A 23,583-nucleotide genomic window follows, 5' to 3' on the forward strand; every position below is an offset into this window, starting at 1 on the left:
TTCAGACCGATGAGCTTTGTAAAAATCGACGCGTTTCAGAAGGCGGGGCATAGAGGAGAAACAATAATGTACAGTATGTGGAAAATAATGTGTTTTTTGACCCTTAAACCGCATAAACACATTTCATTACACCAAATACACAAAATACTGTTATTTTTAGCAACATCATATGACCCCTTTAAAGGAATAGTTTCTTTACAAATTCAAATAATTGACACAGGTTGCAGAAATGGTTAAACACACAAAAAGTCTGAGCAGCTTCTGCAAATACTTACCTTCTTATGCAGAGTGAGACATGCTTATGTGGGTGAAAAGTTCATGTTTATACAATCTAGATGTTTTAAAGTCAGCTTCAGAGTCTGACATGACTTTCCAAGAGTCATTGGAATGAATCATGAGATAACTAGCAAACCTGTTTAATAGATATTGACCTCTGGAAGTAACGAGGGGTCGTTCTGAAGCAGAAGTTGAAACAACTCTCCATGCGCAAGGCCATAAAGATCATGTTTCTCCAGGAGGTCAGAATTATGCGTTGATGTCAAGTCATGGGAATTTTTGCATTTTGTCCTACGAATGACAAATAATAAAAATTACATAGATTTAATTGTATGTTCTATCATACACAGATCATAGAATCATCCATATATCAAATGTAGAGTTTTTATATAATTGTGTCATTTTCAACAAGCTGTAATTGTGTCCCACTAAGCAAACATTGTGTAAATATTAATTATTAACTGAGTACATTTAGTATGTACACCGTATTACAATTATTGCTGGCACCTATTCTGACTTTACCAGTTCTTAAAGGGGTCATATGATGCGATTTCAAGTTTTCCTTTCTCTTTGGAGTGTTACAAACTGATTGTGAATAGATAAGATCCCTGAAGTTGCAAAGACTAAAGTCTCAAATATTAGTACCTATTTATGAGACAAGTGTTGATGCTGGTAACATTTCTCATCATACTAGCTGCAAATGCCCTTTTACTCATTATATGTAATAACTAATTAAATGGCTAGTCGAGTCATAGTTTAATTTAAAATCTTTCTAGTAAGACTAAAATGTTACTAGTAACACCCTAAGTACTAGCGTGTACTAAGAAAACTGGAATACATCCGAGTAAATTTTTGAGTAGCTACAAGCTACTAAATGAATGACTTGAAGTATAAATATGCAGAAATTGTCTTTCTTTGTTTTTTTTGGGTGAAAAATGTATACAAATATGCTCATTTTCATAAAAATATCCAGAATTTAATGTGAATAAAATAAAAATCACCAAAAAATGATAAAAAAAAAAAACACATAAAAAATTAGAAACAAAATTATAAAAATGGACCAATATAAGCTTTCTGGACCAAAAATAAAATTAGTGCCATTTTTGTCCTTCGGGTCATTTTGACCCACGAGGGACACTTTTGTTATAGGTTCGGGAGGGACGGATGAGGTTTTAACTCAACGGGTCAGATTTTAAAAATATTTTTTTTAAATCGAGCGTTGATCGTTATGGTATGAGACTTTGTTACATTTGTCACACTTGAACCGGGAATACATGAAAAAAAAATTAGAGTGAATTCGAGCAGTTTAAGTGGGTCATTTTGACCCACCACTTGAAAAGCATGGAATTTACGAAAAACTGCGGATTTTTTACATTTTTTTATTTTGTCACACTTGAACATGGAGCACACAAAAAAATTTGAGTCGATTCGAGGATTCTATGTGGGTGTAATAAAAAAAGTATTACACCCACAAGTATTACATTCATTTTGACCCGGCCATAGGAATGAATGGAATGTCCGGAAAAAACAGCATTTTTTTTATTTATTTAATTATTTTTTTTTACTATATAAAATCTGACACAATCCAGAAAAGATGCATTCCCAAACAAAGGGCTGAGACTGCAGAATGTCCCCAATACACAAAAAACTCACATACCCACACACACAGGCACACACACACACACAAACACACACATGACACACACACTCCCATTGAAAGACATTATAGCATTTATGATGTTTCTGCTGGGAAATAACTGTCATGAAATTTCTTTTTTTGACTTAACACAGTTAAATTTGAGTGATGGGGTGGAGACCAATGAGTTTATATCATATTCATGTTTTTACATTTATCTTTTATCTTTATTACATATTTATGAAACTGTATGAATATGCATGTGTTTGGATTAAAATTCAGTATCAATTTAATTTTTATTTTTTTTACAAAATATAGTTTTTTTTATGTTTTGATATATATATATATCTGAAAGCCTTGAGATATATCTGAAAGTTTAATGAAGCCTCAAGTTGGTGTAGTTTTAAAGATTTCACTTATTTGACTCATTTAAGAATCTCCATAGGATTCAATAGGCCCCTCTAGTGGCTGTAATCACAAAATGCAATTTTATGTCATTTTTCCCCACCAGATGGCATCAGAGACACCTAGGTCCTGATGGATCATCATGTTTAATGAATAGTTACTAGTGAAACTGAAATAGTCACCAGCAACAAGTGGAATACTAAAATTCAGTGACAAAATTGGCAGGTTGTCACTTAGAACAGTAATATTACTCTAGTTAAATTAAAGCTACTAGTCGCTACTGAATCTCTTACTAGTAAACAAACAAATAAACAAGGCCTAGTACTAACACAAACACAAAAGCTAGATAGTTTTAAGGAATACGTGTCAAAAAAAGTCTTCCAATACCTTATTGTCTTTAATTAATTGCTAAATGACAGTCTTCCATATTATTTATAACAACTGGCCTAAAATGGAACTCAAAGTTTACTTACCCAAATCTGCAATTTCCACACACAAAGTACCTGCACAGGTGTAGGTCTTCACACCCGGAACAATTGTCATGTTTACACAGTCGCAGTGATGTTTTGGCTAAGATCAGACTGTCGCTATCTGGTATGGAGCTTCTGGGATTCGAGTCTTCATCCTGAACTATAACAAACCTCTGGTGATCATCGAGCACCTGAGACAGAACCTGATCCGCCACCGTGATACTCTGCCGCAAAATCCCTCTCGACTTTACCATAGTCCGTGCAGCCCTCATGTTTGCAGATAACGGTGAATATGTGTCTAGAGACGATGTTCATGTTCGTAGATGCCGTCAACGACAGTAAGTCGTTTTCGTTTTTCCTGAGTTTAGCCGATGGTTTGGGGCATTTAAACGGAAACGAAAGCGAAACTGATGCTGGTCTTTGGCGCCCTCTCCTGCCTGCATCTCCAGGAAACCATACAATAGAATAGACCTATATGCAGCTACTAGTTGCTACAACTGTAACTCAAAATGATCTTAAACCTGAAAAGTAAACATGCTAAACTCGTTGGTCAATTTATTTATTTTTTTTTTAAACACCCTTGACCGTATCTCACAGCCGCTTTCATTTCACATAATAATAATTATAAAAAATAAAAAAAAAACATTAAAATAGTTGCCACCATCCATATACTGACAAATTTAATGGGGTGAAGTAAGGGTCAGAACTCCCAAAGGAATTCTGAGAGATTCTGGGAGAAAAAGCACCTCATTACTTTCATTGTGATGAAATTGTCATTACAAACCCAGACTGGGAATTCATTAAGTTGCTGTCTTTGTTTTTACATCTCAAGCTACAGAGAAAGCATCACATGGTGAAGACTTCATCATCTCATCACATACAATCTTACCATTCTCAAAACAACACGGTCTGAGGAGGAGACACAAGCCAACACCTTAGTGAACTGACCAAACTATATTCTTTATTAGAAAGACGGCGCAGTCCCCCAAGAGCTCTACAAATTGTTAGGATGTTACATGCCAAAATATACAGTCTCACATAAAAGTGCAATGTCACAATGGATAAGCAGTATCTTTATTATTTGATCATTCTTACAACTTAATAAACAGAACAACGTTAGTAATAATTTATTTACCGTAATCCCTAGCAACTCATTATACTGGATATGAAATAAGAATGCCACAGCACAGAGGACGTTTGGATGAAGTTCCTCTAAAACAGTTTTTAAAGGCACTTTCACAAGTACATAGTACAGAGATGTACATGGACACACTGATATAACAGCAATTAAGTACAGAGATTCTGCTACTGTGTGTAGTTTCGCAGGGAGAACATTTTTCAAGGCTTACATGTAATGCACGCTCTTAAAAAAAATCAAAGAAAATAAAAAATGTTTGTTAATATCGTTCAATATAAATCTTTAGTATGTTTCTTATTACATGTTTCAAAACAGGCATTGCTTTTAATTTTCTTGGTTACGTACAGTTTGTCCCCTTTGTTCAATGATAGACAATTTCGTAACATCCCCCACACACATTTCATAGCATATCCTACTTAAATATGAATAAACTGTTGTATAATTATCAGTGAATACAGTACAAATACACGCACACACACACGCTAAGCTATTGTCAAACTGTCATAATAATGTGAATGTCAATGCACAGATAACGTCAGACTGATATACTGTATACGAAATCCCAGATCTTTAATTTTGGAGTGCAAATACACGGGAGTGACTGATGCTGTACATAACTCTTTATCTTTGGGTACCTTGCGTGACTGACTTAATTTGGGTGTGGTGCTGTGTGTGACATTTTTACGAAGGGTTAATGGGCCTCAAGCACACATAAGAAACAGCACTATCCCATGAAAGCACTGCAGTAACAGTCTCCGAGTCCATGGCTATTGGCATCATTCCCTTGTTTGGTGAACCAACAAGAAATATTGCCTCATAAGTTTCTAGAAAAGTACTTGCATATGACAACTAAAAGGATTATCGTTCATGCTTATAGGATAGAACCAAGCCGAGCGTTTTAGACAGCTAAGCTGAAAAGGAAAAGATTCTTGTTGCCTATCCGCATCGATCTCTAAGCAGCGCTTGAACTTTACTTTTTTGGCAGCTAGACTCGACTATTCACAGATTACATCTAATTAAGCATATAGATACTACAAAAATATTGTTTATAGAGAGCAGTTGGTTCCTGGGAGAAAGTAATGAACGTAAAGACAAAAAAAAAAAAAAGGTTTAGGGGATGTACATTTTATTCACATTTAGCAGTTTTTCTAGTGGATGTAAACTACTGATATAGAAAAAGTCAACCTAACAACATACCGTAGGAAGCTGTAGTGATTTGTTGCTTTCTTTAATATCATTGTCACAACTCCTTAATCTATTCACACAGAGTATTGCGGGAAAAAATAAGGTGTCAGACAAGCGTGCACAGCCAATCAGGACGGGCAGAAGATGTGACATCACATTCCCTTATATGGCAGTGCGTTTCCAACGTCAACATTCCACAAAGAGTCCAGACCAGAAATCACTCTGAGATTTAAAGAGACATTTCCCACAATCCTAATGCTGTAAACAGAGAAACCAAAGACCCTGCTTAGTTTCTGTATTATTCACATTTAGCAGTTTTTCTAGTGGATGTAAACTACTGATATAGAAAAAGTCACCCTAACAACATACCGTAGGAAGCTGTAGTGATTTGTTGCTTTCTTTAATACCATTGTCACAACTCCTTAATCTATTCACACAGAGTATTGCGGGAAAAAATAAGGTGTCAGACAAGCATGCAAACAGTATTTGAAAACAAATAAACTGCTTTCCGTTAGTTGCAGGTGTCTAGAATATCTAAAAATGTTCGTTGGAATCGACTAAACAGGGAGAAAATGTAACTTTCTGAAATAGTAAACACCTGTTTACTCTACTCTACTCTTCCTCAGAACCATGCTTAGTGACCGATGTTATTCTAGTTTATTAATAATCCCTTTAATAGTGTTGGAATTGTATACACACTAACTACCATCACCTCATTAACCACAGTAACGTATTTCTAGTATCTTTAGTTATCTATACTTGCTTTAGTCCACTCTCTGAATGAAATATTGCAAAAATGAAGAACCACACGTCACCATGTTCATTGGCAATAAAATTCACTATAAATCTGGCTCTGACAGCAGCGGTCCTCTTTGTCCCTAAACGTTTCGCCCACAATGAATCACATGGTGCAGGATTTGTCCAGTGGATCCTGTGGAGGAGCCGCCGGATGCTGCGCCGCTCCCGTCTTGGGTATGGCCACCATGGGTTTGGGCCGCAGGGCGGGGGGCTTGAGCTGCACCCCCATGCGCGGGGCCACGGCGGGCTTGAAGGTGCTCATGGTATCGTTGGAGGAGCTGGTGCTGCGGCGCATGGGCGGCTCCGTGACGGCGGGCCGCAGCAGGAGGCCGTGGAGTTGGCTCAGGGACTCGGTGGAGCTGGCCGGTGTGGGAGCGTTCTTCATCTGCTCCAGGGTGTCCAGCACCACGTCAGGGGCGTGTTTCGCAGAACTCTGCCGTTCAAGCTCCTTCAGCTCATTTAGAGCAGTGTTCATCGTCTCCTCTATGTCCTACAAGAAAGAGACAGAGAAGTGTAGGTGGTCAGAATTACAACAATAAACATCAAACAAATGGCAATACAAGCACACAACATGATGAATCACGTCTACTGAGATCAAATATGTGTTCATGAAATGGTCAGATTATTAGTATTAAACAAAGCTGATGTATAAGTGAAACAGTTATTAAAGAGACACTGAAAATGTGAAACCAGTGGGGAGTTATTCAAGTATTTTTTTGGGGGGGGGAGGGCTAGATAGGAACTCAATAAAACCATCTTTTGAAATATTTGAATTATGAAAATAGGCCTTATTCATGAAACACAAGCCAAATTAATTTGTGTAAACTGTTTGTAAGTCATTCACACTTCCTCATCAAATTTTCAAGAGTTAAAAATTATTTATTAAAATAAGACAAATGAGTTATTTGTTATACAAACAAACAAACAAAACAAAAAAACAGCTACAAATTCTTATTTTAAATTTGACACCTTAAAAAATTCATTTTTATTTAATAACCAGGTTTTCCAAGGTCTTGAACATTTTTGAATTTTAAAAATGTGATTTATATATATATATATATATATATATATATATATAAAATAAAGAAATAAAAATATAATAAATGTAGGAACGCTTTTAGAATTAATATACATTTGTCTAATTGATCTAGTTTCTAAAATGTTTTATTGGGTAGAAATCGCTCTCTCTTTCAAAAGTATTTTTAGTTGATTTTTTTAAGTAATCATGAATGACAAAGTCATGTAAATTCACTAGGGAGGCCTCACAAACATAACTGTTTAAAAAATATTTAAAATAAGACAAAACAGGCTTTAAAATAAGCAAAAATGGCTAAAAATTATTTTCAAAAACATTTTTATGTAAGAACTAAGGGTCTTTAAGTCTAGACCTAAAATAATAATAATAATACTCAAATATTATAATGTCATGGATATTTCTATAATATATATTTTTTTCAATTATTTTAAAGGGTAGAATTATTTCAATTATTTATACTTGCTCTTTGGCGGTCAAAATATTTGTAAAAATCCTTTTCATGTAAAGTCAATTGTTAAAAAGAATGAGAACCCTGAAGATCATTCAGTTTATGAAACAATCCCAAAATTAACTGCGCTAAAATTATTTCTGTACCTAAAGTTTGAAAACAAGCCTAAATGGTCAGCCTTTAGATACTGTCTAGGCCAACTGGGCGGCTTGGAGTCCTAAAGGGTGAGAATCACTGGCTTACGGAAGATTTGAACAGAATTTTGAGTGATTTATATATTTTCATTGCTTGTGTTTCATAAACGAGCCCCAGTGTGTGAGTGTGTGTTGCAGATACGCATTAGTCATTAGTAACAGGAGGCAGTAACTGACTATGTTACAGGGCTGGGCCTGCTGCGCATGGTGTGAGGGGCGTCGTCGCTCGCCTCCCGCTGACCTGTGCGATGCTCTCTGGATCCAGACTCTTGCCGTGAGGCTCGGAGAAGCTTGTGTACTGGCCTGAAGACGTGGACCTACGGATGGGAGGACTCTCCATCTTTTTCATGGACTCGTGTCGGCTGATGTTGGTCAGGCTGCCGTGGCCGGTCCGTCTGCGTCTCTCGGGACTGTCCATGGGCATGTATCCTCTTCCTCTCAGCAGGTCCCGTGGACTGTAGTGGCCCATCACTGGGGATCCCAAATCTGGGTTGCCGTGATGGCTCTGGGAGGGGTGGACCAAGCAGTGGGCGTCGGTGGGGCGAGCTGGAGGCTTGCGGATCGGGGGGACACTTCTCTTCCTGTGCCTGCTAAATAAAGCAGGAAATATGACATGTTAAAGTGTGCAATGAATCTATTTCCATATCTTTTGTGAGAGGTTTGGAGACCATTGCGAATACTGTTAGCTTCACATTAAGTGGTGGATGTAGTTACAAAATGTTGCTGGTCATCACATGCTGCATTTGGCAACATCAAGTGTGCTAACCTTCAGCATTTATGCTTAATTAGCATCAGCGTCATCTCTAGAGTATCTGTGGCAAGACCTACTCTGCATATTCATGACAAGAGGCCTGACAGGAAACAGCATGATGGATTATGACTGTGCATATCACAGTATTAACTCAAAGAGCTTCCTCTGGGAGATGCCTCATGTCAGGATTAAAATATGGGAACCAAAGGGAGTTTTTAAAGGCAAAATATCAATATGAACAGTTTTGCCTCTAACATTATTTATTTATTTATTTTTTAAAGTTAGTATATGTGTTTATCAAGAACACAACAGTGTCAGTGAAGAGCAAATATCAAAACATGACTTGTAAATGTAATATATCATTTCCAATCAGGCTATACTTTTGACAAATTATGTGAATATATAGGGAAAATATGTGTGAAAATATTATTTAATTGTGCTTTTTTATATCACACAATAGTTTAGCAAAAAAAATAAGCCCTAGAAAGACTTAAGTAACTTCCAAAACATTTAAAATACAAAATAAATGAAAGATGGTGGAAAGCAATGTTGTTATTGTTAATTAAAACTATAAAAAAATTGATAATTGAAAAAAGCTCAATTCAAAAACTAAAAAAACAAATCTTAAAAAAATGCATTGAAATAAATTAGTAAAATTACTAAAACTAACACACATATATATATATATATATATATATATATATATATATATATATGCAAATATTAGATAATGTAAAAATGTAAATATTAGATAAACTTAAATATATGAAAATTAGAAATGTTGCCTTGAATAATTTCAAGAAAAATAAATTAATTACAGAAAAATAAATTAAAGCTAAATATAAATATTTAAAAAGCTAATGAAAATAAGAAAACCACATACAATTACGAAAACGTAAAATTAAATTAAAAATGAAAATATAAAATAAAAGCTAATCCAAAATAGTGATAGTATATTAAAATTCGGCTACTAGTGGAGATTGCTCATTACAGTTTAGGAAGAATAAAGGTAACTAGTCTGTAACTATCCAGTAAGTATGTTTTAAGGCCAAAAGTGCACACAGTTGAAGAAACACCTATAAATTATCAATTAGTAAGATGGAGCATTTCTATCATAACTGTTTAACCATGAGATGCCTCTTAACTTGTACTTAATGAGCTCTTGTAATGCTTGCATAATCATTTTGACAGTCCGTGATGGATGGCAATCAGTAATGTCATGCTAAATTGTGAGTTAATAAATTACATAACTGTGCTGCTGATAATGATCAAAGTAAACCGAAATGAAATGAATGTCAGTGTTATTTTATCTAAAGTATCATTAGAAGTATTAGTCCAGCAGGGGGCGACCCGCACTACATTAAAACATGAAGCGACTCAATGGTGCACTGCTGCATAATGCAAGACACACATGAAATGAGTCAAAACATGGTGAACTGGTGATTTTTGATGGAAAATCATAGAACGACTACAAATGATTCAAATACATACTGAGCAGCATTTAACACTCAGTCTGCATAGGTCTGTTATCACACAGCAGTATACCAACACTCACTGCTTATCCAGATATTCTGGCAAACTCAGTGTAAACAAATACTGAGTTTGTGTTTGAGCACTCACCTCCTCTGTTAGGAATAGTGCTGACATATCTAAGAGAATATTTGTCTTTGGAGATCACCACTTTATGATTTGATTGCCATAATGTCATTGGGTTTACAGTCGCAGAGGAGGCTATCCTCAACTGTGAGAAAGTATGTTTGATAAACGCACTTATGGAAGGAGGAGAACATCTAAATAAAGACAAATGCACTGAAAGATTTAAGAGGCAGGAAACGGAGCTGCACGGCAGTGGGATAGAAAGAAAGAACGAACGGGGGAGAGAGCAAATGAATACGAGGCAAATCAACACAATAAAAATAAAAACTAGATGTAATAAACTTCAAGAAGAAAACCCAAACTGGGACTTCTGGGTATTTCTTTCTTTGTTCTTGTTACTTGTAGGGTATTTGTTTGTCATTTAATTGCTTGTTACTTTAACTGAATTCCCTCAATGTCTTGGAGTGCTTGAAGCGAGGGGAATTCTGGGATGTTTTCGTTCACTCACCTGCTGATGTAGGAATCAGGTAATCTGCTGTCTGCCGGAGATCCGATGTCTCTGCTGGAGCATTTCTCCTCTCCTCCATGTCCACTGCTGGCCTCACTGTCTGCCTTCTGGCTCAGAGTGTCAGAGAAGGTGTCATCCCTGTAAAACAGTAAACAAGCAGTTATTATAACCTATTTACATGCATTAGGCTTAATGTTTAATCGCAAACTGTTTCATGACAGACAACAAGAAGAGCTCCAAGTGTCACCAAAACACATTCCAAAATTCAAGTTGGCCACTGGTTTGTATCACTAAGCTCTTCTTTTTCACTCAATACTCCCCAATACACTGAATGTAGGGCTGCATGACTTGGGTAAAAAATAATTATATATATATATATATATATATATATATTAATAAATACTCTTGCTATCACCTACCTTTTATATTTTCCATTTTACATACATTATATCTTATCTTTAATTTTTAATTAGATTTTATATATTGTGTTGTAAAACAATAAATTGTATTTCTGAATTACATAAACTTGCAGATTTTTTCTAATTTGTTAAATATTATGTATTTTTACTCTATGTACAGAGAGTAAAAAGCTTTTCACTGCAAATCAATTTAGAATCGGAATTACACACATATTATCATCATTAAAAAAAAACTACAGGTTTGCTGTTAAAAAAACGTCGTGATTATATCAATATGACTACAAAAACAACATTATTATTTTTTTTAAATATATATTATCTTTATTATTATTATTAAACATTTTGTGAATATATACTGTATCACTATGACTATAAAAACAACTTTTTATTTTTTAAATATATCATCTCTCATTTTTAGTTTCCACCTTGTTTGTCACTAACCTTTCCTGGGTGGTGCAAAAAGCACCAGCAACGTTTCAGCAATGTTTAAAAGCAATGAAACGCAAGGACTGTTTTCCTGCTGAAGGCTCAAACATGACGAAATTAGCTTTTTCTGTTTTTGCTGTTTACAATGTATATTTCCTGACTAACTTGCAACCTTGTAACATTGCCCTTCTTCAATGCTTTCATGTGAAGGTCAAGCAGTACGTGATGCTTGTGTAGAGTGGTGCGTTAAAGCCCTGACACGAGACCTGTGAAAGAGACTTGTAGAGCATATAAAGCTCCACAAATCCTGTGTAAAATCACAGCTGCTGATGCAGCCTATTGGACAGAACATTAGGTCACATGTGCATGTTTTCTAGCACCAAACAGGCATTTCTATCAGCTGTGAGGTGAATTCTCTCCATTGCATGCGTGCCATAGAGGATATCCTGTGTGTATGAGCGTGTGTGTCTTTCGCTTTCTGGCTCTTTTATTGGACTGAGGGGCTGACGCTGCTGGTCTAGGGCCTCTTAAACTCCCTCTCTACACCAGGCTGTAAATTCTCTCAGCGCCACGAGCCAAGAACACACATCAACAGGGAGGTCACGACGTGAATTATTGATACACACACACACAGTGGGCTGGTATGGGCTCTGTTGTTGGCGTCACTCAGTACTGTGCCCGATCCATTAGATTTGCCCCCTTTATGAGCACTGCAAATCAATTTAGAATCGGAATTCGAATTATTGTAAATTATAATTATATAATACTAAAAAGGACTGAACAGACTAATACTCAAACACAGATAAATCTATTCAGCCCAATATATGTGTGTATTTAGTTATTTGTATGTATTTTCTTGCCTGGTTAAATAAAGGTTAATAACATCGAACTCTGTTGAAGCACTATTATTTGTATTGTTGTATCACTGTAGAACAGTAGAGATACTCACATATCCTGTACAACGATGTACTGGTGAGGCACTAGTCCGTCTATGCCGTTGTGTCTGCCCTCCCACCAGTCATCCGACGCTCTCTGATACAGCAGAAGAGACGCACCCTTCTTAAAGGACAGTTCCCGTGCAGAACGGCCCACATAATCAAATTTTGCAATGGCTTCAATGGGCTCCCCCTCTGCAGAAAAAAAAAAAAATGGCATGGTTAATTCAGTGGATAAGGAGAGCGGAAACAGATGTCAGTGGCATCATCAGCAGCAGCTTTCCATTGGAAAATATCCAATCATAACTGTGATCAATTAGCTCTTCCGCATGAGTGGCATCACCCATTTCTGCACTTTTGACATATGCTATATGAAACGCCTAAAGGGAAAGAATATGGAGTTAACTGAACATGTTGGCGTCACTCAGTACTGTGCCCGATCCATTAGATTTGCCCCCTTTATGAGCCATAATTTGTTCAACTAGGCACCAATAGTTGCCCAGGTGGAACAAGTTGTCATGACGATAAAGGGATTTACCAGGGGAGATGGTCCACCGCGGAGTGCTGCAACTAAACTCAGATGTGCCTCGGTTTTGTTCCAAATCTAACTAGCTGTCTACCTAGACAACATTTTAAGGCTTCATAGATTACTCTTCTGTGTAAGTAGGCATTTACTTCCTTGCTACAAAGTATGCAAAAAAGCAGTACATCAAAGCTGTATTTGCAAATACACAGTATTCAAATGGCAGATAGAGTACATCCAGATTGTAATATAGAACATATTTTATTAATGTTAAATTTCTGTTCTGTTCTGTTCAGGTGAAGGCAATCCCAGAATGCAATGCAAGAAGCTCAGTGAAAAAATAAAATAGTGAACAAAATAAATAATATTACACTATACATAACTAGGGTTAAAAAGACTAACAATATTAAAATAAATAATAATTCTGGCCATAAATATGGACTGTTTGAATAAAAAAAATTATTAACAATAAATTCACTACCCCGGTGCCAATGAAAATTTTATTTAATATTGTTAATATAAATATTACATATTATTTAAAATATTTTATGAAGATTCTACATTAATTTGACAATCATATATGTAAACAGTCTAATGATTACACATTTATTATGTGATTGTTAGTCCGTCTATGCCGTTGTGTCTGCCCTCCCACCAGTCATCCGACGCTCTCTGATACAGCAGAAGAGACGCACCCTTCTTAAAGGACAGTTCCCGTGCAGAACGGCCCACATAATCAAATTTTGCAATGGCTTCAATGGGCTCCCCCTCTGCAGAAAAAAAAAAAAAATGGCATGGTTAATTCAGTGGATAAGGAGAGCGGAAACAGATGTCAGTGGCATCATCAGCAGCAGCTTTCCATTGGAAAATATCCAATCATAACTGTGATCAATTAGCTCTTCCGCATGAGTGGCATCACCCATTTCTGCACTTTTGACATATGCTATATGAAACGCCTAAAGGGAAAGAATATGGAGTTAACTGAACACCAGTTGGTGCTTTTTACAGTACCAAGCCTAATGAATCCATACAGTGCACATGCCTCAACTGCATCTGACCGTTCATTCACATGTGAATGAGAGCATTTCAATGCATCAACACTATAGGGTCTCTGAGTAGCCGGTGTACATGCCTTTGCCGTCGTGACCCTCTTTACATAAAGACTCATTAGAGAGCCAACCGGCTTCAATGCATGTAAAGTAGCTGCAGTTCTGGCAGAACGGGCTGTTCTTGTCCTCAGGACAATCGAGAAACGTGAACCTTACCAACATCTCAACGCCTGCCAAATGAGTGCAACACCTCTTACAAAACAGCACTGTGATATATCGGTGGTAATACTATGATGCTTGAGTAATAAGGTACAAGACACCATTCTAAATTATGAGAAATTAAAAAATATATATTTATTTTATTTATATAAATGTTTTCATATTTAAACGACACGTTTCAATATTTAATTAAAATATATTTAATAATTAATATTTAAATATTTATTTCCATTTAATTCAATTATTTAATACAATTGTTTTGAATAAATTTTAATAAAAGTGATGATAAAAATATTTTAAGCAAAATGGCATCAGCATCTATGAGTGCCATTGTGCATTTTATGAATGGATATAAACCGTGATAATGGAATGAATACCGTATTTTTTGTACAATGGTTTTTTCACATTGATATTTAGATACAAAGATACTTAAGAAAAATTATGGAATTACCACAATGGTGATATCTATCATAATATTACCATTTTACTATGTTCATGAAACCTTAATAACACCATGGTACTTTTCTGTAAAATCAAAAATCTCATTAAAAAGTTGCTAAATTATGAATTAAATCACACTTAAAGGGGAATGATAGTGCTTGCAATTCCTTCAGCATGGCCTCAAGTTATAAGAAATATGGCAATTATTATTTAAAAAAATATTATTTATATATTTTTAATATTTAAATAATATATGTAAATATTTAAATAATATAAATATAATATTTCATAATTTAAATATTATTTATTTTTAAATATGCAATTTTTTAATTTAACTGCGGTATTACCAGCATTTCCATATCCATCATAGTATTACCATTTCACTATATCCATAAATCCATTTTTTTTTTGTAAAAACAAGTCTGATTAAAAAGTTGAAAGTAACTGAATCAATTTGTATTTTATGTAATTAAATGCATATTGTGAATATATGTTCAGTCTTATAATTTCTTGTAATTTCTGTAATGCATTTTGCATTATAGCCATTAGTGAAGCATCAAAACTTCGGTAAAATAGTAGAAATACTTGCTAAAGTTAAAAAAAACCTCTAGAGAGAGGCACAGCGTTACCACTGTTGCAAATAAAGACGGAGAAATGAGGGGAAAACATCTCACAAATCCGACAAAAGAGAATAAACAATCCATCTAAAATAGGGAAGACAGTAAAAGCAATATAAAAAAGAAAAGCACAAGCTCAAAGAGGAAATGCTTTTTCATTCTCGCCAGTCTGGAAATGACAACGAGTCAATGAGACGTGACAGGCGTGAGTTGACTGTCAGAATTAATAGGGCTGCTCTGAGACCAGGCACCTTGTTAAAAAAGAGGATGGGGTGGAGATCAATATGGCCATCAACCGTCCACACGTTCCTGTCTCTCCTCCATCTCCGCCTGACAGACGCTGTCATTCATTCAAAGTCCTTGCGAAAGCCTGTTCATGTATCAGTGCTGCAAGGACAGTTTGAGAGCACAGCGGGAGACAAAGTAACAGTTGAGAAGAAGATACCTAGATTGTGTGATTTCAGCTTAAAGGTCCCCTGAAGTGCCTTGAAACACGCAGCGTTATTCTATGTGGTGATGTAATTTAAACTGAAACAGGAAGGCAGGGCGGGACATATCGAGCAGCCCCGCCCCCTTTTTAAATTAGCCAATAGCGTTGTTTATATCAGCACGGGTCAGAGCCGTTGAGCTCGGTAAAGCCGCATTTGACAGCCACAGTCTAATAGATTACCCCCTAGATTCAATATGAAACTCTCAGTAAAACAAAATAGTGATCATAATCATGCTGAGGTTGTGTAGTTTTAAAAGTGTTTAATATATGCCGACTCGCGCATACGATCCGCTCCGTGCGATTGCGTCTCTGGACCGGAGCCAAAGTCAGACTGTGTGCGCTGCTGCGGTTCGCATGACACAACGTGAAACCATGTTACCATGTACGATGGTACGTCAAAAAAATCGTTGAGCCATTTTTGCGGAAGTGACGAACTAAAAGCTTTGAATGCTTATATCTTCTAAATGCGAATTTTGTCACTGTTTTGGAGCACGTTGCCTTATAGATAACCTTTAGACTAACATATTGATACTAACACCAAAAAAACTTTAATTTTGATTTCATGGGGACTTTAAGAAACAATCAAAAAAGTAAGAAAATCCAGACTATAACCTGATTAATTAATTTGTTTACGGTCCAAAACCTAGCTCACTCAGCGATACACATTGTTCGGTAGTCTGTATTAAAGAGGTTGTAACTTTTGTTAAGGCACTATTTTTATTCAGACATTAAACAAGTGTTGTTCTTGCACCCGCTTGCTTTAGTTGATTGCACATTGTACCATATGGACTTCTTGTTGCCCCAGAGGATAGCTAACAACCCATGCTAGGTTTTCTGGCTAAACATGCACTGCTCTAGCAGTAACTTCCCCACAAGCACCCCACAGTCTAGGAACAGAAGGAATAAAATCTGACAGAGTAGAAAACTGTAAGCTGCATTTCCTGTTTTTGAATGTTTTTAATAGAGACACGCTTGCACACTGCAAGGGGTGCTGCCATTTAGAAGAGAAAATGAGCTTCTTGCAACATCATCAGGGACAAGTTAAGAAATGTAACAAAGACCACATGTTTTTAAACAGTTTAAAGGGTTTCTACTCAAAGGCTGGCATTTCAACAAAGCTTTGCTGTAAAACAGAAACATCCTAATTAAACTTAACATGAATTAGAATTCAATAACCATTTGAATTGTATAACGTGATTTATTTTATAGAGAACCCAAATATTCAAGAACAATTGGTATTTTAAAAACTGAAAAAAAGCAATAATGCGTATGACATTAAGACTCATTTTCATAGTTTAAATGTAAATGTAAAATTATATTTAATAGATTTTTTGAAGCTTATAATTTAGGTCCCTTATCCTCACCAACGCTGCATATACTTGGTGAAAAATACAGTAAGAACAGGAATATTATTAAATATTTCTCAAATTTAAAATGTGTGTTCTGTATTAACTTATTTTAAAATGTAATTTATTTCTGTGATGGCAAAGCTGAATTTTCAGCAGCCATAACTAATGTCTTGAGTGTCACATGATCCTTCAGAAATCATTCTAATATGCTAATATGACATATGCTCAAGAAAATTATTTTTTTTTTAATTATTATCATTGTTGAAAACAGTTTTGCTGCTTTCTATTTTTGTGGAAACTGTGACTTTTTTTTCCAGGATTTTTTGATGACTATAAAGTTCAAAAGTGCAGCATTTATTTGAAAAAGAAATGTTTTGTAGCATTAGGAAGTGTCTTTACTGTTACTTTTGATCAATTTAATGCATGGGGAAAAAAAATATTACTAATATTACTTGGAATTTCGTGTGGTGCATTCGCACGGGATAAGCGAAGCCTGTGATTTTACTCGAATTTACGATGGATTAAAAAAAAAAGAAAAGAAATTAATATAGTTTCGTGCCCTGTGACATTTACATTTCACCAGGTTAAAATAGTATCTCAAGCTTTATGCTTGATTTATTTGTAACACATTAACCTCAAAACCTTTTCAGCCGTTTCTTTCTACAAATTGTATGGTGTAGCGATATAACAGCACCCAAAATACTATCAAACACTCCAACGCAGCTCCATTCTTCGCGAAAGATGGATAAAAAGGCTCACAGCAAACAAAAACCTCGAAAAATGATATGCGACCCGCCAAATGCTGGCCGAATCACAGAGATGCCGATTCGCACGAGACTAATATTATCACAGGACCTCGGTGTTCAGCGAAATATGGTAGGTCATTTGCGGGGGAATTTTTACTTTACAAATTACAGACATGGCCGATTCGCACGGGATTAAGATTACAGACAACCTCCGCAATTATTACAAATGATTGGAGGTCACCCCGTAATACTAATCCCGTGCGAATAGGGCTTAAGTAACACATACGGCTGTTCCCTCACCACAGTGCAACACCCCTTTCAAACAGTGTCGCGTTCCGAACGTTGATTAAGTGACATATACCGGTATTGTGGTATTTTCAAAATTCATATCGTAACAAAAATAAAAACCGGTATTCGGTATGAACCGGTATACCGCCCAGCACTAGGTTATACTAAAAAAATTTAACTTTCTAAAGAAAATGTGAGCGCTTACCAATGCAAAACAAAACGGTTCAAAACCAACAAAAAGCTGTTTGGTTTCAAAGTTACTTCTGTGCAAGCTGTGCTTAAAATTGCTTATTCCTCACAAATCGCTTTTTCCTCACTAAATTTCACCAAACTTTTGCTTATGGAACTGCAATAGAAGTCTATTGTTGTCAGTTTTATCACAAATCTTTTAAGTGCTTCTCAACAAACGGCATGATTTGAGGCATCTTTCATGTTCATAGCACAAACAGTGAGGGACAAATTATGAGCCTTAATACACAGGGTTAAGGGTTTGTTTAAATCTCTAACCTTAAGAATGAACAACAAGATGCTTGCCGTAGCCAAATAATGAAATCCCATTTGAGCAATTACAGGGAGTGTCTATTCCCATTTGTTCTTATGATCCAAACACAAAGGTAAACTTCAAAGCAACCATCTTCTAATAAAGCGGTGTTTTTGCTATTTCTGATTCAGTCCTACTATTTATCTGACTCCCTGCACAGATGCCCTCTATTAAACAATAGAACAAACTTGGCTTTTGTCTGTCTGAGAAATCTTAGATATGGAAAAAGCAGACTTCCCACTTCTCTTATAAAATAAAGCTTAAGAAAACAGGCATTGTTCAGGTACAGACGGAGAGAGACAGGAAATGTGTCTATTTTCAGTGGGGTAGCATACAGGTCAGCAGCAACATTTTCCTTTCGGTTCTTTTGAAAGACTGCACAGAAGACAAAAACAAACCACTTGATTGAGTTGAGTTTTCAGTCTGACACTTGCAGTTTATTTCTCAGATTATTTCTCAGCACGGGAATTGGTTCATGTGTCATCAATGGGCCAAGCATCTGGTTTTAGTTTGTTTGTGACAATGAGCTTTGAGAACTTCTAGAGAAGTTTTTCCATGATAAAACTAAATGCAGCTACAAAATGAACTCAATCTGGAGTCAGACTGGTGAGGACTTCACATGCATTTTTAACGCAAACTGCCCTACATCCATGACAGACTGGTCTACGTTGCCCTGCAGCACTGGAAAGCATTTACCAGACTTGATTCAAACCCTCTTCCTTTGTTTACGGATGTGTCTCCCTTCCCATAGGATTAGAAAACAAAAAGGAGCAAACAGTTGGACGAAGTTCTCTGCTCTTTAACGATCAGTTCATTTAGAGCTGTGAAAAGTGATTACCCAGGTCAGGGACAGCAGGAATTAACCCTTGACTTGCCGTGTCAGAAAATGCTATAAGAGATAAAATCAATCCAGGGGTTCAGTGCACACTGGCTGAAGCCAATTTGAGCTGATGGGAAGAATGACCGGACAGGAAAAGATGACCTAACCTTGTTCCCATGACCATGATGAACAATCTACATTCACTGGCATGGGACGTCATAGTGTACATACAGTACAACAGGGTGTGGTAAATGAAATAAACATACCATCCTCACTGGTGTGGGTCTCTGCTCCTCCATCCTGATCAACCTCCTCAAGAGCTCCATGTTCACTGTATGGACTCTCACTGCAGAAGATAAGAGGAAATAAATCAAGACTATTATTTGACCTATTATAACTATTTTTAAAAACATAGCAGATTGTGGCATTTACAGCATCTGTAAACCAAATATTTAATAGTCACATGAGCTTAAAAACCTTTTGTTCTAAAATAAGTTTTGTAGATGATTAAAATAGCTTTGATTTGTTTAACATTTATTAGCATTTATTATCCTAAGATGCAAATACACTACCATTTTGGGGTCAATAAGATTTCTTTTTTAAGAAATCAACACTTTTATTCAGCAAGGACCAATTAAATTGATCAAAGGTGAGAGTAAAGACATTTATAATGTTAGAGAAGATTTCTAATTCTTTTGCTTTCTATTCATCAAAGAATCCTGAAAAAATGCATCACTGTTTCCACAAAAAAATATTTTAAAGCAGCTCAACTGTTTACAACGTTGACAATAATAAAAAATGTTTCCTGAGCAGCAAATCAGCATAGTAGAATAATTTATGAAGGATCATCTGACACTGAAGACTGGATTAATGATGCTGAAAATTCAGCTTTGCATCACAGGAATAAATTACATTTTAAAATATATCACAAACACTGTCTCGATTCTCATCACCCACCTACAAGCAGCTGCCCAGACAGTTATCACTAAATAATTGAAAACAACATCAACTCATCACAGCACTCACCAATAGTCTCCGCCTGCCATACACTTCTCATACATGGGGCCGTCAAGCTCCTTCGCGTCAGGAAAGATGGTCTCGTGGTGGATGATGATGGTTTTGATGACCTCATTGACATGGGCCTGGCAGGAGACCTGGTCCTGAGTTTCTGGAGTGGGCATGAGGGTGGGGCCAAAGCAGATGGCCAGATTATAGGGGTCCATCATATTTTCATCACTGTACTGGGACAAGCTGCAAGGAAAAACAAGCAAGCTATTAGGACAACTGACAACCAGCAAGTCTGGTCTCAGAATTTCTTAAAGATATGTAACGAGAAGTGATTATGTAATTCTCAGTCAAGTAGCGTATTATATCATCAGCATTTCCGATGTCACTTCATGCCTTTTTAAAGCTTTCTGTGTGTTTGTGAGACATTCAGACTTACTGGTTGAGGAAGGCGAACAGATATCGCATGACCACGAGCACTGATCTGGGTACAGTCAGCAGGATCTTTCGTATATACAGCGATCTCTCATACAGATTGTCTATTCCTACAAAAGAGGGAGAAAGAGTAAAAAATATAATAAATATATATAGTAGATATCTTACAGGATTTTGCAAGTCTCCCACTCAGAGGATTTATTTAGCCTTATTTGGTTTAACATGACACGTCAATGCTGACATTCACATTCATGTAGAGAAAGTGTAGGAGTCCTGAAAATGTATTTGTCTTGCCATGACATTCAGAAATGATTATTCAGGGCCGCCAAGACACTTAACAGCCTTGAGTATCTTATGACATGCCTCCATCTGAAAGTGTTAATTCACTGATAACCACATCACTGCAGCTCTATTCATAGAGTTACAAGGCTGAGCTCATTAAATGTTGAAAAAAAAAAATAAATAAATAAAACTTTGGAACACTGTTCAAATGCACAAAGTTAAATTCTGTGCCAACCTTGTCATTTTGCAAACAAACATTTCCAATAGCCAAGTCTTACTGGAAAACAAGTTCACTTCTTTTGAACTAAAACTATTAAAATATTTTTGAAAATATTAAAAATATTTTCTGAAATTATACACACACACACACATATATGTATGCATTAGATGGAAAACGTCAACTTAAAAAACTTGCCTCGGAACCTAAGTTAAAGACGAAGTACTAAATTAATAAGACTGAAACAAAAATATAATATAAAATATAAAAAACAAAAAACTAATAAAAATGACAAAAGCACATAAGAAAAAAAAATACTAAACTAAAATTAAAATGAAATCTGAAAACAAAGGAAAAAATCAAAGCTAATTCAAAATAAACATAAAAAGACATAAATAATACTGAAATAGCACTGATTTGTTGCTTCAAATTGCCCATATATATAAATTGCCCAAGTCATATATAAGTATATACAGTAGCACATGCACAGAAAGGTCTGTAACCAGAGACATGGCAGATACAGGTATGTGTATCTGTCACACACTCTCTGATTCAGTGTTTTAACCACCACAAAGAGTGAATTTAAAAAACAAGGCATTTTACTTGAGTTCATTTAAATTAATCGGCAGGTGTGCCGGCCCTCACCCTGGACCGAATGAAGCTGATTACAAGAGCATTAAAAGAGGTAAAGTCTAAAAACTATTCAACTCCTTATTTTAAAGAAGCTTAAAAATTCATCCAGAAGACTGGCATCCCAGAAATGTGTGTGAGTATTCCTGCGGCTCTCCTGCAGGAATGTACACAGATTTCACTGGGTTTTCTCTTTGGAGGCATTATAACTCACTTCCTGTCCTCTCTGTAATTCCATTACGGATCTTTGTGGTCTCCTTAGCATAGTCCTCTCAGGCTGTGTTTGGAAGCATACTATTCTACTATCACTATTTCATGGCAACACTAGTATGATGACTGAACTGGACCTAATAACAGTTGTGATCTTTCTGATTTCCTTCTTATTTTACCATTTGATCCGACTGCCAAGACATTTCTACCAAAACTTGTTTTAAAAAGCCAACAATTGGATGTGACTTGCTGATTTAAATTACTTGACAATTACTTTTGCACAGAACTATCTAAATGTTTGTGTACTGTTGCACATACTATTTTCCAAAATATATAGAGTGCATACTACACAGTATGCTACTAGCTCATTCCAAACATAGCTTCAGATTAACCACTAGATCTTGACCCCATCGGATCCCACGGGTTGGCTGTGAGACACACACAGTACTTATAAAAGCAAAATCAGCCTCTGTAGAACAGAATTAAAAACTGATGTGACCTGCTCTCATCCATAGCGCACACAGATCCCCGATTCATGCTCTGATAGCAGCTTAAAATAGTCATGTCACCATTAAAAGATCTGGGCTTTTGGGAATATGCTACTCGTGTTATTCGTCTTACTTCAGCACGTAACTGGGTTTCCAACACGAATCCTGAGCAAGAGAAGCAATTTAAAGACAAGGCACATGTCTGCAGAAACACAACTCAAACTAATATCCTACAGTGCAGTGAACACACAACTCTGACAGTCTACATATAGATCTGCCGTGGACAGAGAACAGGAGAGGCCGTGTGTTGGAGGGAGTGTGTGGTATGCTGGGAAAGGGTAAGTCGTGTGTAAAAGTAAACAGCAGGGAATCCCCATTAGTCACACTCTAAAGAATGTCACAGGCACAGGGCCGCACATTGGTCGGGTATGTATGAACACACGCCTCGACATTCCTCCACACGCACAGACAAACAAAACCCACACATGCAAGCTCACGGGCCCTTCATCTAGCGAACTCTGTGGCTAGATTATCTTGACATGTGGCCAAATATTTAGAAAGGCCTGCCATGTAAAGCTACAAGCGATATTTTTATGCTAAAAACTTTTTTGCATGTCAAAATTATTTTTTTACATGGCAGGTAAAACATCAGAGTAAAAGTATCCAGGTCTAAAAATGCTAATGGCATTAAACCATAAAGAGCCGGGGGGTGAAAATGTTTTGAATTTGAAGATCAGGGTAAATTTCACTTATTTTGTCTACTGGGAAACGTGTAACTATCTTCTGTAGCCTCTGAAGAGCAGTACTAAATGAAAAAATATGATATTTAGGCAAAATAAGAAAAATGTAAACATCTCCATTCTGTTCAAAAGTTTTGACCTCCCCCTCCCCTCCCCTCTTATAGTTGCATATGAGTCCCTCAGCTGTCCTCAGTGTGAAAAGATGGATCTCAAAATCATACAGTCATTATTGGAAAGGATTCAAAAACGATGGAATACCAAAGAATTTTCTG

General features: G+C 36.2%; 2 protein-coding genes across 2 annotated transcripts in view; both read right to left on the reverse strand.

Annotated features, from left to right (window-relative positions):
- The window catches only part of LOC107684654 (poly [ADP-ribose] polymerase 12-like), a 9,144-nt gene extending 5,925 nt beyond the window's left edge, over window positions 1-3,219 (reverse strand). Inside the window, 3 exon segments of the mRNA XM_016480962.1 lie at window positions 432-567; window positions 2,791-3,020; window positions 3,022-3,219. Of these exon segments, the coding sequence (XP_016336448.1) occupies window positions 432-567; window positions 2,791-3,020; window positions 3,022-3,102 (447 nt within the window). The 5' untranslated portion in view covers window positions 3,103-3,219.
- A 2,021-nt stretch (window positions 3,220-5,240) lies between these two features.
- LOC107684655 (SLIT-ROBO Rho GTPase-activating protein 1-like) overlaps window positions 5,241-23,583 on the reverse strand; it is a 109,699-nt gene continuing 91,356 nt past the window's right edge. Inside the window, exons 16-22 of the mRNA XM_016480963.1 lie at window positions 20,749-20,854; window positions 20,331-20,555; window positions 19,571-19,650; window positions 12,236-12,416; window positions 10,442-10,579; window positions 7,828-8,176; window positions 5,241-6,398 (exon numbers count right to left, since the gene is read on the reverse strand). Of these exons, the coding sequence (XP_016336449.1) occupies window positions 6,012-6,398; window positions 7,828-8,176; window positions 10,442-10,579; window positions 12,236-12,416; window positions 19,571-19,650; window positions 20,331-20,555; window positions 20,749-20,854 (1,466 nt within the window). The 3' untranslated portion in view covers window positions 5,241-6,011. The remainder of the gene's footprint in view (window positions 6,399-7,827; window positions 8,177-10,441; window positions 10,580-12,235; window positions 12,417-19,570; window positions 19,651-20,330; window positions 20,556-20,748; window positions 20,855-23,583) is intronic.

This window comes from Sinocyclocheilus anshuiensis, unplaced genomic scaffold (assembly GCF_001515605.1).
Source record: "Sinocyclocheilus anshuiensis isolate Anshui unplaced genomic scaffold, SAMN03320099.WGS_v1.1 scaffold93, whole genome shotgun sequence".
NCBI lineage: Eukaryota > Metazoa > Chordata > Actinopteri > Cypriniformes > Cyprinidae > Sinocyclocheilus > Sinocyclocheilus anshuiensis.